The sequence below is a fragment of the Poecilia formosa genome, unplaced genomic scaffold, assembly GCF_000485575.1.
Source record: "Poecilia formosa unplaced genomic scaffold, Poecilia_formosa-5.1.2 Scaffold18, whole genome shotgun sequence".
In the NCBI taxonomy this organism is placed as follows: Eukaryota; Metazoa; Chordata; class Actinopteri; order Cyprinodontiformes; family Poeciliidae; genus Poecilia; species Poecilia formosa.
Window position 1 is genome coordinate 2,658,396 of NW_006799957.1, and position 12,767 is coordinate 2,671,162.

The following is a 12,767-nucleotide window of genomic DNA, read 5'->3' on the forward strand; positions in this document are numbered from 1 at the left end:
CCTAGGTCTAAAATATCTGTCATTTCACTCCTCTTCTTCTTCTTATCATGATCTTGCTAGGAAATCCACTTAAGTGCAGTGACAGTTTTACCACTGGTATTCCTGCTAAAGATGTGCACTCTTCCCTTCAGCTCGCTTTACAGATATATAGAATAGGGTCTGATATCCACAGGACAGCTTAATTTTCTGACAGGAGAGGTTTGTTGTGTTTATTTGGCTGTCTGTTTTATTTAGCTATCCTACTAAAAGTGACAACCCAATTTCAGGATTTTTTTATTTTTTTTTTTTGCACAAGCAACTTGAGAAGTAGATGATGCCATGAACTCTAATAAAGTTTCAAATTATTTTGGCAGACAAACAGGTCCGCAAAAGCATGGATCCTGCACCATGTTTATCTTTGGGAAAATTTGTGTTTTTCAAACATTTATCAAAGGTATTACACCAAACCCACCCAAAGTGTTTGTTACTGCAAAGCCCGATGTTGGTCTCTTTTGTGGCAAAGGCACATTCTGTCAGTGACAGTTCCAGTATGGAAGGAAAGTTGGCATGTTGGCATATCGTAAAATATATTTTTTACACATAGCTTCAATGGAAAACTTTTTTGTTTGTATGTGGGGATTATTTGGGTTGTTGCTGACATCTAGTGTAAAGTTAATGTCAATGGAGCCATGAGAAATGTTGAACTGAGAAAAACATCAATGCTTATTTGAATAGCTGCATATTAATAATTCCTCAACTGTCATCTTATGCTCAGGCAATGGGTAATAATACTATTTAGCCTTGATGCCACATTAGTATGGAAATCAAATTCATAAAGTCAAATTTCACATTCACATTAAAATTTATTTCTCTGATATTTGTTTGAAACATACCTTAGAGAACAACCAACCCTGTGTTTGGTGAAAATGGCTTGCTGATTTCTACCGCGGTTATCTCCCACCTGAACTCTCTTGTGTGGAGTGATTTTAAGTATTCAGTAAGTTAGCTCCAGTAGACATATAAAGTAGCAGATGACAGCCAAGTTCACGTGATGTTGATGAAATGCAATGAAAAGGGCTGCAATAACTTTTTTGTCTTTGTATTGAGGGACAGGCTACAAAAAGAATAAAGGAAAACACAAAATTTTAAAAAATCGTAATATTATTATTGCTATTATATTTGGTGTTGCATACATCAAATGTCATACATTGTTGGATTATTATATTCATCCCAGTATTTATTTATTTAAGTTTCTTCATTATCACACAGTATTACGCAATTTCAGTTATGTTTCATAATTATGAGACTTTTTCTCGTAATTATGAGATAACAGGCTGTAGTTAGAACTAAGCAGTCTAATAATTATGAGAAAGCTATAATTTTCTTTTCACCACAGCGGCGAAAATTACTGAGCCCCGCTCGTAGGGTTAAGGGTTTCTACACTTAAAAGTATACCGATCAAGTTTTTTTTATTAAAAGTTTGTTCAGCAGGCTTTTTTTTAACTGTAAATTTAAAACGTCATTAAAACATTTCGCTGTATTCGAGTTCAGAATGTGCGTGGATTATCGATGTTTTGATTGTTTTTTTTGTTTTTTTTGCAGTGCCGTGATAATATTTTTACTCTGGACTTCATCACTTTCTCTCCCCGGCTCCTTCCAGCTCCCGCTCTGTTTCACCAGGTAATTTCTCTCTCTGAAGGGGAGCACAGCTGCAGAGCAGATCCAGTTCTCTCCCTGTGTGGACCCTCCGTCTGCCTTTTCCTTTCTGTACGGAACCGAACCGTTCGAAACAACTTTTCCATTCATGCACTATTTGCTCCATCTGTCGCTCCATTTACAAGCATGACCGCACAACGTGTTCACAGTAAAAAGCGACCTGCAGATCAACATCAAGGTGAGGATTTATTTAAACATTTTCTGCTCTCTATGCCTTGTAGATACACATTCGTAACCTTTACGTGATTAGATAAAAGTGGGCATGTTTTGTTTTTTTTAATTTATTTCAAATGATTTAGATTATACCCTTTTATTTCACTTTATTCAAGATTTTACACATAAATATAGAATTATTTTAGAATCGGTTTTTAAATCCTACTTACTCCATCGCATTGTATCAGACAATTTTAGATTTGCTCTCTGTAGGCAAAATAATCAACCTTTCAGAAGAAGTCATTAGCATATATCATTGATATCATTGTATCATATGTAGTAGCAATTATCTTGAGCCGCAAACGGTTGATGAGAATGATTTCAACCCCATTAAAAGATACATTTTCCAACACATGAAGAAATCTGCTAGTTCACTGTCTACTGTTTCTTTTGCAACATGCAAAATGCCTAACATTGGGAATGAAAGGCATTGTATTATTGGAGCAATTGCAATAATACAATTATTGCAAAATCACAACCAAAACTTGAAATGCAGGTATAATTTAAATGTGAGCTACTCTAATGGTGTCAACAATCTTTATTATTGAATTTATGCAAATAGACTAAAATGTTTTGTTTTAGTCATAGCAGATCCTATGTTGCCAACCAGGTAATATTATCAGAAATAAGCTTAAAAATAATGAATGCATAGACTAGTAGGAAAAGTTTATAACTCTATACTTTTATAAATTCAGAAAAATATCAGTAGTTTACCTAAACACTTGCAGCAAATATTTTTTTTTGTTTGTCATCTTTGGATCACAAATTGTTTTAATCAGTGCATTATTTAAACACTGCAAAAATTATTTGGTTGGATTACTACCTCTTCCAGGATGATTTATGATGAAGGTTTTCCCTCACAAAAAAAACGGGGCATGAAAACATTACCAGGAAAGTAGAAATATATGTATATATTTGAACACAATAAACATTGTCTCAGTGTTGTTCATCATTAGACAAATGTTTGATCTTTTTATTTTATTTTTCTTTTCAACTCAGGTCCCAGTAGTTGAACTAAACCAGACGCAAGAGAAGGGATTTTTGTCAGCTCCCATTATTTATCCGGCCCTCCTTGTTAAAATGGAGCTTTCATTGCAGGGTTCCACTTCGTCTGCACCACTCTACAACACTAGCATGCCATTCAATGGCTCAGGGAACAATACTGTTGAGCAGTTTACAGAAATCAACCTTTTTGAAGTCCTCGGTCCCAAGCGATCCCCCTTTTTTTTCCCTGTGACAACAGTTTACCTTTTAATCTGCCTCACCGGGTTGTCTGGAAATCTTCTCACATGTGCAGTGATTGCAAAGCACAAGAAGATGCGAAACCCCACAAACTTTTACCTCGTGAGCCTGGCTGTGTCTGACCTCCTCGTCCTGATGTTTGCGATGCCGTTGGAGATTTACGACCTGTGGGAGAACTACCCATTCCCCTTTGGTGAGGGCGGCTGCTACTTCAAGACCTTCCTCTTCGAGACAGTTTGCTTCGCATCAATCCTCAATGTCACAGCACTCAGCGTGGAGAGATACATCGCTGTTGTGCATCCACTGAAAACGAGATACCTCTCAACCAATCAGCATGCCAAACGCGTCATCACCGTTGTGTGGGGAGTGTCGATGGTGTGTGCCGTTCCTAACACTTCGCTTCATGGCCTCTTTTACTTGCCTGAGAGAATGGAGGAGTCAGCCATGTGTGCTGTGGTCAAGCCCATTTGGATGTACAACTTGGTGATGCAAATCACAACTGTGTGTTTCTACTTCATTCCTATGATGATTATTAGCATACTCTATCTTGTGATGGGCATACATCTGGGTAGAGAAAAGCGGTATGCCAGGAAGAACCTGGGGAAGAACGGCTGCAGCAACACCAGGAGAAGGATTAGTGGGGAGAATGGGCGCAGAGGACAGGTCGTCAAGATGCTCTGTGAGTATAATTTATACAAACCAGCTGCTCTGGATCCTCTACAGTCCACCCCAGTCCTTAAACTGGGGGTGGAAGATTATTCTGTAAAGAGGAGTATTGTGTGTTTTACAGGCACACAATACAATCAATGAACTGTAACCCTCAGTTGGTGTAAAAATCAAATCAAATATGACTTAAAAGAAAATTGACTTCGTAATTTAACTCCTTGAAATTGGGCATGTGTCTCTTTAAACACTTGTGCTCTTTCTGAAACTATATCTTCAGGAAGTCATCAAAGCATTGCTCTTTTATTAATTCTGTTTGCTATAGTTTTTGCCAGTATTGCACTGAGAACTAATATGCAGTTCCATCAGGGTTTTGCTAACTACTGCTGGCTATTCTGAAGGATCTGAGGGGGGAGGGTGCTGCTCTGTGAGATGGAAGCTGAGAAACTTGGAAACTACCGCTCCAAGGAGGAGATGGACCTCAAAGGAAGCAGCCATTTTGCTCAACTGAATGGCTGCCATGATATAAAATGATTTCTCAAACATGGATTCTTTCATGAAAGAAACATGCACGAAAGAACCCTTTGATTTCTCAAACATGCCTGAAGTGTTGGAGGCAACGGGCATGTTTTTCGTGAGGGAATAACATAAAAGTCGAATTCACATCATACTGTCCCTTTGATGTCTTTTCTAAATTTTTTGGAAACATTTTAAACTGATTTTTATTTGTCATCTTGTCTTTCAACATAATGTGAATAATAGCTGCCATGAATTCAAGAAGTACTTCATCTGAATGTCTGTTATCTCAAGAAGTTATTTTATCTCAAGCCACAGATTCCAATATAATCTCAAGCACATGTGTAGAACATCATTGGGAGTTTTACAACACATCTCTGTATCCGTGCTCCTGTCGAAGTTTTTCTCATAAACAAGCGAGGGTCTGTAGAAAAGAAAAAAACAAAAAACACTTGTCAAGTATTTCTAGAAACGTGTTACTTTATTGATTATCCTCCCAGAGAAATGAAACTGTGAATCATGTCTGATAGAAAAAAAAACAACAAAAAAACAAAACTTTAAAGGAGACAAAGATTTATAAAATTGATATCATTTTTTCTATCATATTTTGGTCATAAATGTTTAATGTTATAGAAAAAAGCTACAAAACACTTGTTAGAGCTCTTGTTTATGTTTCTTCAGATTAGAGCTTTGTGGTTAGTGAAAAACAGATAAAAAGTATTACAATATCACTATAACATTAAGAAAAAAATTGCTGTGATTCTTGGTTTAAAGAATATTTTGCAAGTTTTAGCACAGTCTTGGGAATTCAGACATACAAACAACTGTGGATGCAGTATCACAGCTTTTAAGAAAACTATCTTACAAAAATAGTGTTACCAAATAAAAACAAAATAGTGAGAATTTAAATTGTGTTTAAAAATTAATGCACAAACAATATTTCATTCATTCTACAACTAGAAAAAAGTTAGGATGCAGAAAAACAAGAAGTAATTTAAGAAGTATAATTTAAATTTCTTGAAAGTCTGAAAGCTGTGTGATTGTCTTCTAAGCTTAATCTTGATTTACTACACTAAAACATCAAATATAGTAATTCTCTCATTAAGCTACAGTTACAGTTGCTATTGTTTTTTCTTAGCTTATTAGAAATAAAATATGCAGGAAGGGACACATCCTCCACACACACAAATAATAAATGTATTAAAAGATTGAATCTTCCTTTAAGCTCCTGTCCATTACAAGCTAAAATCGGATTTCAGATTGAAGATCATCATCTTGCCCTATTGGCAGTGCAACCTACTATGGGTATAACCATCACTTCACTGGAAGAAACTCTTACACAGATAAATCACAGCATTCAAATTTTACATCCCATTACAAAAATCTAATGGCATCTTTCATTTGTAAAATGATCAAACAACCTCCAGGTCTGCAGTGATCAGTTAGTCTCCTCTCTTCAACTTATTTCACTTATTTCCAATCATTTAAATTTATGTTTAAGTGCAAATAATGACCGAGAAAAATGGCAGAAATGATTGCAAACACATTACCGTGCAGGACATGGTAGATGCATCGCCGAAAGCAACAAAATTCTCCTCTGTTCGGTTGCCAAGGTGATAAAAACTCCTACTGGTAATAACAATTCAGTCACTTCCTAATGCGAAATGGTTGCAAGTCGTACATGGATTTCATTCCAATGGAGGAGAAATGTTACCACCTGCTGTGGTTTTTATTGAGAAGTTTATATTTCAAGTAAATATATCCTGTTTTCTGATTACTATCCAAGTATGTTGGCCAAAAACAGTGACTTACATAAAGAAAATAATAAAAGCTATGACAATATCTGTAATCTTTGTCTTTATGCATGAATCATAAATATTATTCCATGAATGTTGAAACAGATAGATCCCTGTGGGTTTTCATTAAAAACATGGATATACACAGGACCATAAACGACACTAAATGTTTTGTATGTGTGTGACTTGCATGTGTGTGTGTCCTGAATATCAAAGGCAGTTGAAAGGGACTTTATTATCTTTATTCAGGTAAAGATTGAGTATAAAAAGAAGTTAAGTTAAATGAACTTCTTCATCGTCCACAAGAAGGACCTTAAAGTTGCTAATTCAGTTGACTGTAAAAATATCAAATACATTTCTGCTGAAATATTTTTTAGTCTTTTTAATAGATATATATTTTATTTCAGTTACGAAATTCAATACTAAAAAGTTTAGAACAATGAAACATTTATTTGGGAACATGTACTCAGTCAAGTTTGTAAACTGGCTTCCTTGCACACATCGTTTCAGCTATACCCAAAAATTATGGAACAAATATTAGGCCCTGATGACCACACCAAAACAGGCTTTGATGATCTTAAGTTTTTTTGTTTTGTTACAACTGCAACATTAATTCCAGAATGTTGCAGTTTGTTTCACTATGGATAATAATACTCTCTTAGTAGCCTCAGCTAGCATCTTCGCAAGGTCTTTTGCTTTTGTTCTGATGTTTTTACACCAAAAGACGTTTATTTCTGGGGCACAAAGTGGCACGTTTAGGCATTTGGAAACTGTTGGACTAGACTTATTGTGACCCACAATTTAGTTCATGACATCTTGCATGATTTTTATTTTTTTTATTTCCATCTGAGACTGACTGTTAGAGGTGTTTTGACTTTAAATAATAAAACTCAGGTTTACCGTTTTTACATAAAATTTTACGAATTACCATATCATAAACTTAGAATGTTTAATCATCTTTTGGGCTTTCTAAAATTGCTAAAAGGCATTGTTACCTTATTTATATTCAGATGCTGAAACATCTGAATATAAATAAAGGGATAGGAAATTTTTAAATATATCTTTCACATTGCTCTGGCATTAAGCGAATAGAAATTGTTTTGATATTAATCTAATTTAATGTCAGATAATGAGAAAAAATGGGGATACTGTCGACTTTCAACTGTATATTTAAATGCCACCTATGACAAGTTATTCCAATTGCATATCCACACAATAAATAGCTACATTTGTTCTGTATCTGCTAAGCCTCTTTTAGAGAGAGAGAGACCTGTAAGAGATTAACATATAGGGAACAAGGTGAGGAATGTAAGGGAGCATCAAGAACGACAAGACCTAAGCACTGTGAAAGAGAAATATTCAGAACTGGCAATAAATAGATTGTCAAATCATGTAGGTGTTAAGAACATTTTGCATGTGTGTATTTTTGTTTTCTGCCTCAAGCTAAATTGCTGTAAAGCTAAAGGGAAAACAGTATCCCCTTTTTCATCGTTTTGAAACACATTAAATAAAACCTTCCACATTTGATAAGTAACAGCCTTTTTCTTTTCAGTAAGATGGTTCTTGAATAGACAAATTGTTCTTTTATGTTTGGTAGGTAGTGGCTCAAATATTCACTCAGCAAGAGCTGTAATTTAGGGATAATGACTTTCTGAATTTTCTTTTTTTTGTTGATTTTTTCACATTTGCTTTTCAGACAACAGGAAACAAGTTTATCACTTTAGACACAGCTGTGTTTATTATCATTATCATAAAGGCTTTCAGGTTACACATTAGACATCCTAAAAGATTGGTTCATGTGGGAGTTTTAATTGGTTAATGTGGGAGTTTTAATTGGTTCATGTGGGAGTTTTAATGTATAATAATTATTTCTTTCTGCCATGAATCATTGTTTTATCAAGATTTCTAATATAAGTGCATTTGTCTCCAGGTTGCCAATGACTCGTATTCAAATATGTTGAAAAAGACTCAGATAAACATTTTTCTCATGTCCCACAAGCCAAACGCTTTAAACAAATACCAATACCTTGAAATGCAGTGCATTCTTTAAGGTTAACCACAACCTTTCTCTCTGTCTGGCTTGATCCCGCAGCAATTGTTGTGGCTGTATTTGGAGTCTGCTGGGCTCCCTTCCACATTGAGCGGCTTCTGTGGAGCTCAGTCAGCCAGTGGACCGACGTGATGCATAATGTTTATCAGTACGTCCACATCCTGTCTGGCATCTTCTTCTACCTAAGCTCTGCAGTAAACCCTATCATCTATAGTCTGCTGTCCACGCGATTTAGAGAGTGCTTCCGAGAACTGGTGTGCTCCCGTTCAGAGGACAACAGCTCTGTAAGAGACTCCCCACCGTTCCCGAGGATTTTACTGGACACCTCCGTGTCATGTTCAAGAACTCAGTATGAGATTAAGGACTCAAATTCTTTGCTATCTCCTAGTGTGACTTTGACTATGAAAACTGCTGTCCTCCCATGTGTGGTTAAAGAAACTAACTGCAAGACTTCTGTTTTCTGAGATTTGTTTGAAATCTGGAAATTAGCACAAACATTGTAAACTTATCAGTGAACATTTGGGGAAATTGATTTATTTTCTTTCTTACAAACAGACTGAGATGCCAGTTTGCTAATTATCAAACTGTCCTCAAGATAAAGTAAACATAGTCTTTAACCATTATTTAAAAATACGCTCTAAGTAATGATTGTGAAACTGATGGAAAGACACTGGATTTCAAATAAAATTAAATTACATTAACTTAGTGACGCTCATGTCAACAAAACCCTGTCTCAACACAAACTGTGAAAGATTTGTTCCCATATCTGGATAGCGACAATGTAACAGTCCAAGGTAAGAAAATGAATGCTGACATTGTATTGATAAGCTGCTGTGTACTGACCAGCCTTTATGTGGTACGAATCATGGGTTGAGCAACCTCAGTCAATCTTTTTCCAAACACGTTTTTATTTTGACTCAAATCTTGAACATTCATTCTTTGGTGCACTTGTTGGACACTTATTGTGAAGCTTTATAAAAATATGTATATGCATTTTGAACTTTGGAGGGATAGAGGTACAAAATGTCCAGTCATGAAATTGGCTTGTTTGAAAAAACAAATGTATTCACTTGTGCTGCACTACAATCTTCATCCTTGAGTCTCTCAAGCTATTCACACAAGTATTCATCTCATGTGCAAGACAGGACTGTGTTAGGAAGCGACGACAACAACAATCTGTGGTAACTTCTTACGGTCAAACACTTATGACCTTGAGCAACACACTGAACAAAGTGAAGGCAGGATATTGTGTACAAGTGGTATAATACCCACCTTTCTACTCTAAAGAAACAGTGGGCAGTTAATGATGCCATAAACAAAGCCGGCTTGAAGCGTTTTAGACAGAGAAAACAAACTGTTCAAATAAATGAGATATTGTGGGATTAAACTGAGCTGTCAGGTTAATTCTGCTTCATCTGCCCCTCTTATTGTCTTTGCCAGACAGAGGCTGAACTAGATGGAGAGATAGTAAATCGGAGCTGTGGATGCGCTGATGAATTCAGAGAAGGGGTCACGTTGAACTGTGAATTAATTCAGCTGGCCTTGTCACTTCCTCTCATATTGTAATCTGGAATAATGAAAATACATCGGCACAACTAACAATGCTTAATATGGAAGGGAAAGAGTTAAGTACAAAGCAGCCATACTAGTGAGAAAAGGTTTGAGCAAATGCCTCCCTTTTTTGATTTGCAGGTTGCAGTTAAGGGTTAGGTGTAATAATAAACGCTGTGTAACTCATTCTCATCGTATTACATTTTTCGCTGACTTGACATCATGATGTGAACTGATCTTTCCCTTTTCTGTTGGTATATTAAAAGACATTTTTTATCATTAGTACAAGTTTTCCTTGTCAGTTGTTTTCAGGCTTGCCTACATTCATTTCCGTGACAATAACCAAGAAATGTGTGAAATACATCAAGTGAGAGCAAAGCTACAAAGAATGTAGCAAAAATTTGCCAAAGTTTTCAAGCATAAGCATAATTGCATAACACAATTTACACCCAAAAAAGTGACTTTATGAACTCTAGCTTGAGTTCATAAAGTTAATGTTTCTTTGACAATTTATCCAGGAAGATGTCAGGAGAAATTCTGTCTGAAAGCAAAGGCTTGAAAACTTAACAAACTGGCACCCTATGGGGGTATTTAAAAGGGCAGTTGAGAGGGTTTTTGCCTCCGTAATTCACCACAGAGGCAAATGACCACTTGGAATAAAAACTCTAATTTGAAATACAAATTCTGGCATTTACCACATTGATCTGCATAGCCATACAAAATCACATTTCTGCATTGATATTTTTTTTAATGCAGAAATACGATTGCTGCATTAAATAAGTTCTTAAAATAAGTTAAGAACTTAAATAAAAAGTAAAAGTTCTTATTTTACTTCTTTAAGCACACTGTAGTGTTGGAACTTTTAAATGTTTGCCAATTATTGTCATAGAAATAAATGTAGCTATAGCGAAGTACATTCCAAATGCTAAAACACATGAAAAGTAAAAATCAAGTACTTTCAATTAAAAACCTTATGCTCATAAACAATGATTACCTCAGGGATGCCACCGATCAAACTATTTGTAGTAGCTGCAACATAAACTGCGTTTTGTTCCTCTTCTTATGTTTGGGTTTTATAGTATTTTAATTCAAACATTACTTTTATTTCAAAATCCTTGGACAAAGTACTTCCAATGGAGTAACTTCTTTTCGACCTTTTTACTTCCTCAAAATACATTTATAGAGACTATAAAGTCCTCACTCCATCCTTTTTCTGTTACCAGTAAGCGGCCACACATCATTTCACACGTTTCATCTTAAAGATGTTCTTTGTCATGAAAATGGTACATTCAGTGATTATTGCAGGACATTTTCAGATGATACTGTTGAAGACAAGATCTGGTTGTGCTTTCCTGCTTTAGTTAGTACCGCACAAACATTCACTTTGTTTCAGGTTTGTTTGAAAGATACCTATGTGCTTTCAAAAACAGTACAATGTTTTATACTTTCAATATTTCTTGTTTTTCTGGCTCTAATTGTGATTCTGTAGCCTTATGTAACTGGCATTGTGCTTTTTACCTTACTTTTTGTTTTCATTAGTTTTAAGTGTTTTCTTTCTCCATTGTCTTTTTATGGCCCTTCAGGCATACCATTTAGACAAACTGATTGCCTACATGTGCCAGGGAAGCTTAACACAAAGGAAAATGTCTCTGGAGATGGTTTTCTTATTGCTTGATTTCTTATAAAGTTTAAATCAGGATTTCACCTCAAAGTAAATGCAATGCATTAAGCAATTATGAACATGTGACAGTAAAAGAGAAATACTACTAGGCAAGCATGCATTCGAGCTGCATTTGTTTGCTCACTGAGCTACTGTGGAAACATGGTTACGCTAAGAAAGTAGAAAGAATGATATATGGATGCATTACGTGGTAATGTTTTCTGAAAATTGGGCTTTCTTGACAAAAAGCATAAAAAAAGTAGTGAGCAGAATCATTTCAGCCTGGATCTTTTGTCAAAATTGGATCTTACTTCCAACACATTATTATTACATAAATACACAATTAGTCAAAAGCTAAACTGTCCCCTTCTGTTTAGTTTTTAGGCTAAGCTTCTACCTAGCTTGTGTGTCTCAGTTAAAAAACACTAACCTCAGTATCCTTATTTATTAAATTAGGTGCATTTCATTTCGCAAAATTATTGTGTGAAATGTAAAAAAAGATATTTAAATGTATACTTTTAAGATTATTGGATTGTCATCAGCTATATTGCGCAACAGTGCCTGATTTCTCTACCTGTTCTCTTCATTCTGTTAAACGCTGTATGCCTTCAGGAAAAAAAAAAAAAACCCAGAGGGAAAGTGGAAAAATCCGTTGTAATCGGACTGACAACATGCTGAACTTGATTATTTTTGTTCTCATATTGAAAATCAACGTGTTGCAGAGCAGAAAAAAAAAATCCTTTGTGTTTCAGCAGAAAATATAAACTAAGAATGTAATACTGTACTGTGTGCTTCCTTTAATCTTGTTATGCCTCTTGTTGCTTGGCAGGAAATCATCTACGTGATTTGAATGACTGGTAAGCTGTTTCCCACTGATTGTGGCTATTGTGCAATGCCTCTTTCTGAAAGTTACACAAATAAATGTCTGTCTGCTTCGATTTAGCTTTTGTACATTCTCCACCCTATGCCTAAGACGTTTTAAATAGATACATTTTACTTTAATTATTGACAGATGATTATATGAGGTATGATTCAGCTTTCTGAATGTGCTATGTGGCTATTTATTTTCTAAAGGCAGAGTGAACCTCTTTTAAACCTCCAATTTGTTCAAAATAACAAGTGAGAACAATAGCAGGGAATCAGTGCTCTAATTAGCATGTTAGTTCAGCACTGTGTCAAAACAGCACATGACTGTACATGAGCCAAGACATTCTGAATGTGTTTCAGAAAATCACATCAGTTTTGATCCAGGTTACCAACAAAAATACTTTTCTAGGATTGTGAGCAAATTCAGATGTAAAATGATCTGCAAAGGAATGACAATCATAAAACATTTTCAGTGACTAGGATTCTTAAGTGTAACTTAAGTTTAATTGCCCTG

General features: G+C 35.4%; 1 protein-coding gene across 1 annotated transcript; it reads left to right on the forward strand.

Moving 5' to 3' along the window:
* Positions 1-1,585: 1,585 nt before the first annotated feature.
* On the forward strand, positions 1,586-11,218 carry nmur3 (neuromedin U receptor 3). Its single transcript, XM_007547013.2, has 3 exons — positions 1,586-1,873; positions 2,908-3,829; positions 8,218-11,218. Exons 2-3 carry the CDS (start codon positions 2,989-2,991, stop codon positions 8,637-8,639), a joined length of 1,263 nt encoding a protein of 420 aa, XP_007547075.1. The 5' UTR covers positions 1,586-1,873; positions 2,908-2,988; the 3' UTR covers positions 8,640-11,218.
* Positions 11,219-12,767: the final 1,549 nt, after the last annotated feature.

Excerpts from the sequence above, each read along its gene's own strand:
- nmur3 (XM_007547013.2), top strand. The coding sequence starts at position 2,989 with ATGGAGCTTTCATTGCAGGGTTCCACTTCGTCTGCACCACTCTACAAC. Across the intron at positions 3,830-8,217 it reads ACAGGTCGTCAAGATGCTCT|CAATTGTTGTGGCTGTATTT; the intron begins GTGAGTATAATT and ends TTGATCCCGCAG.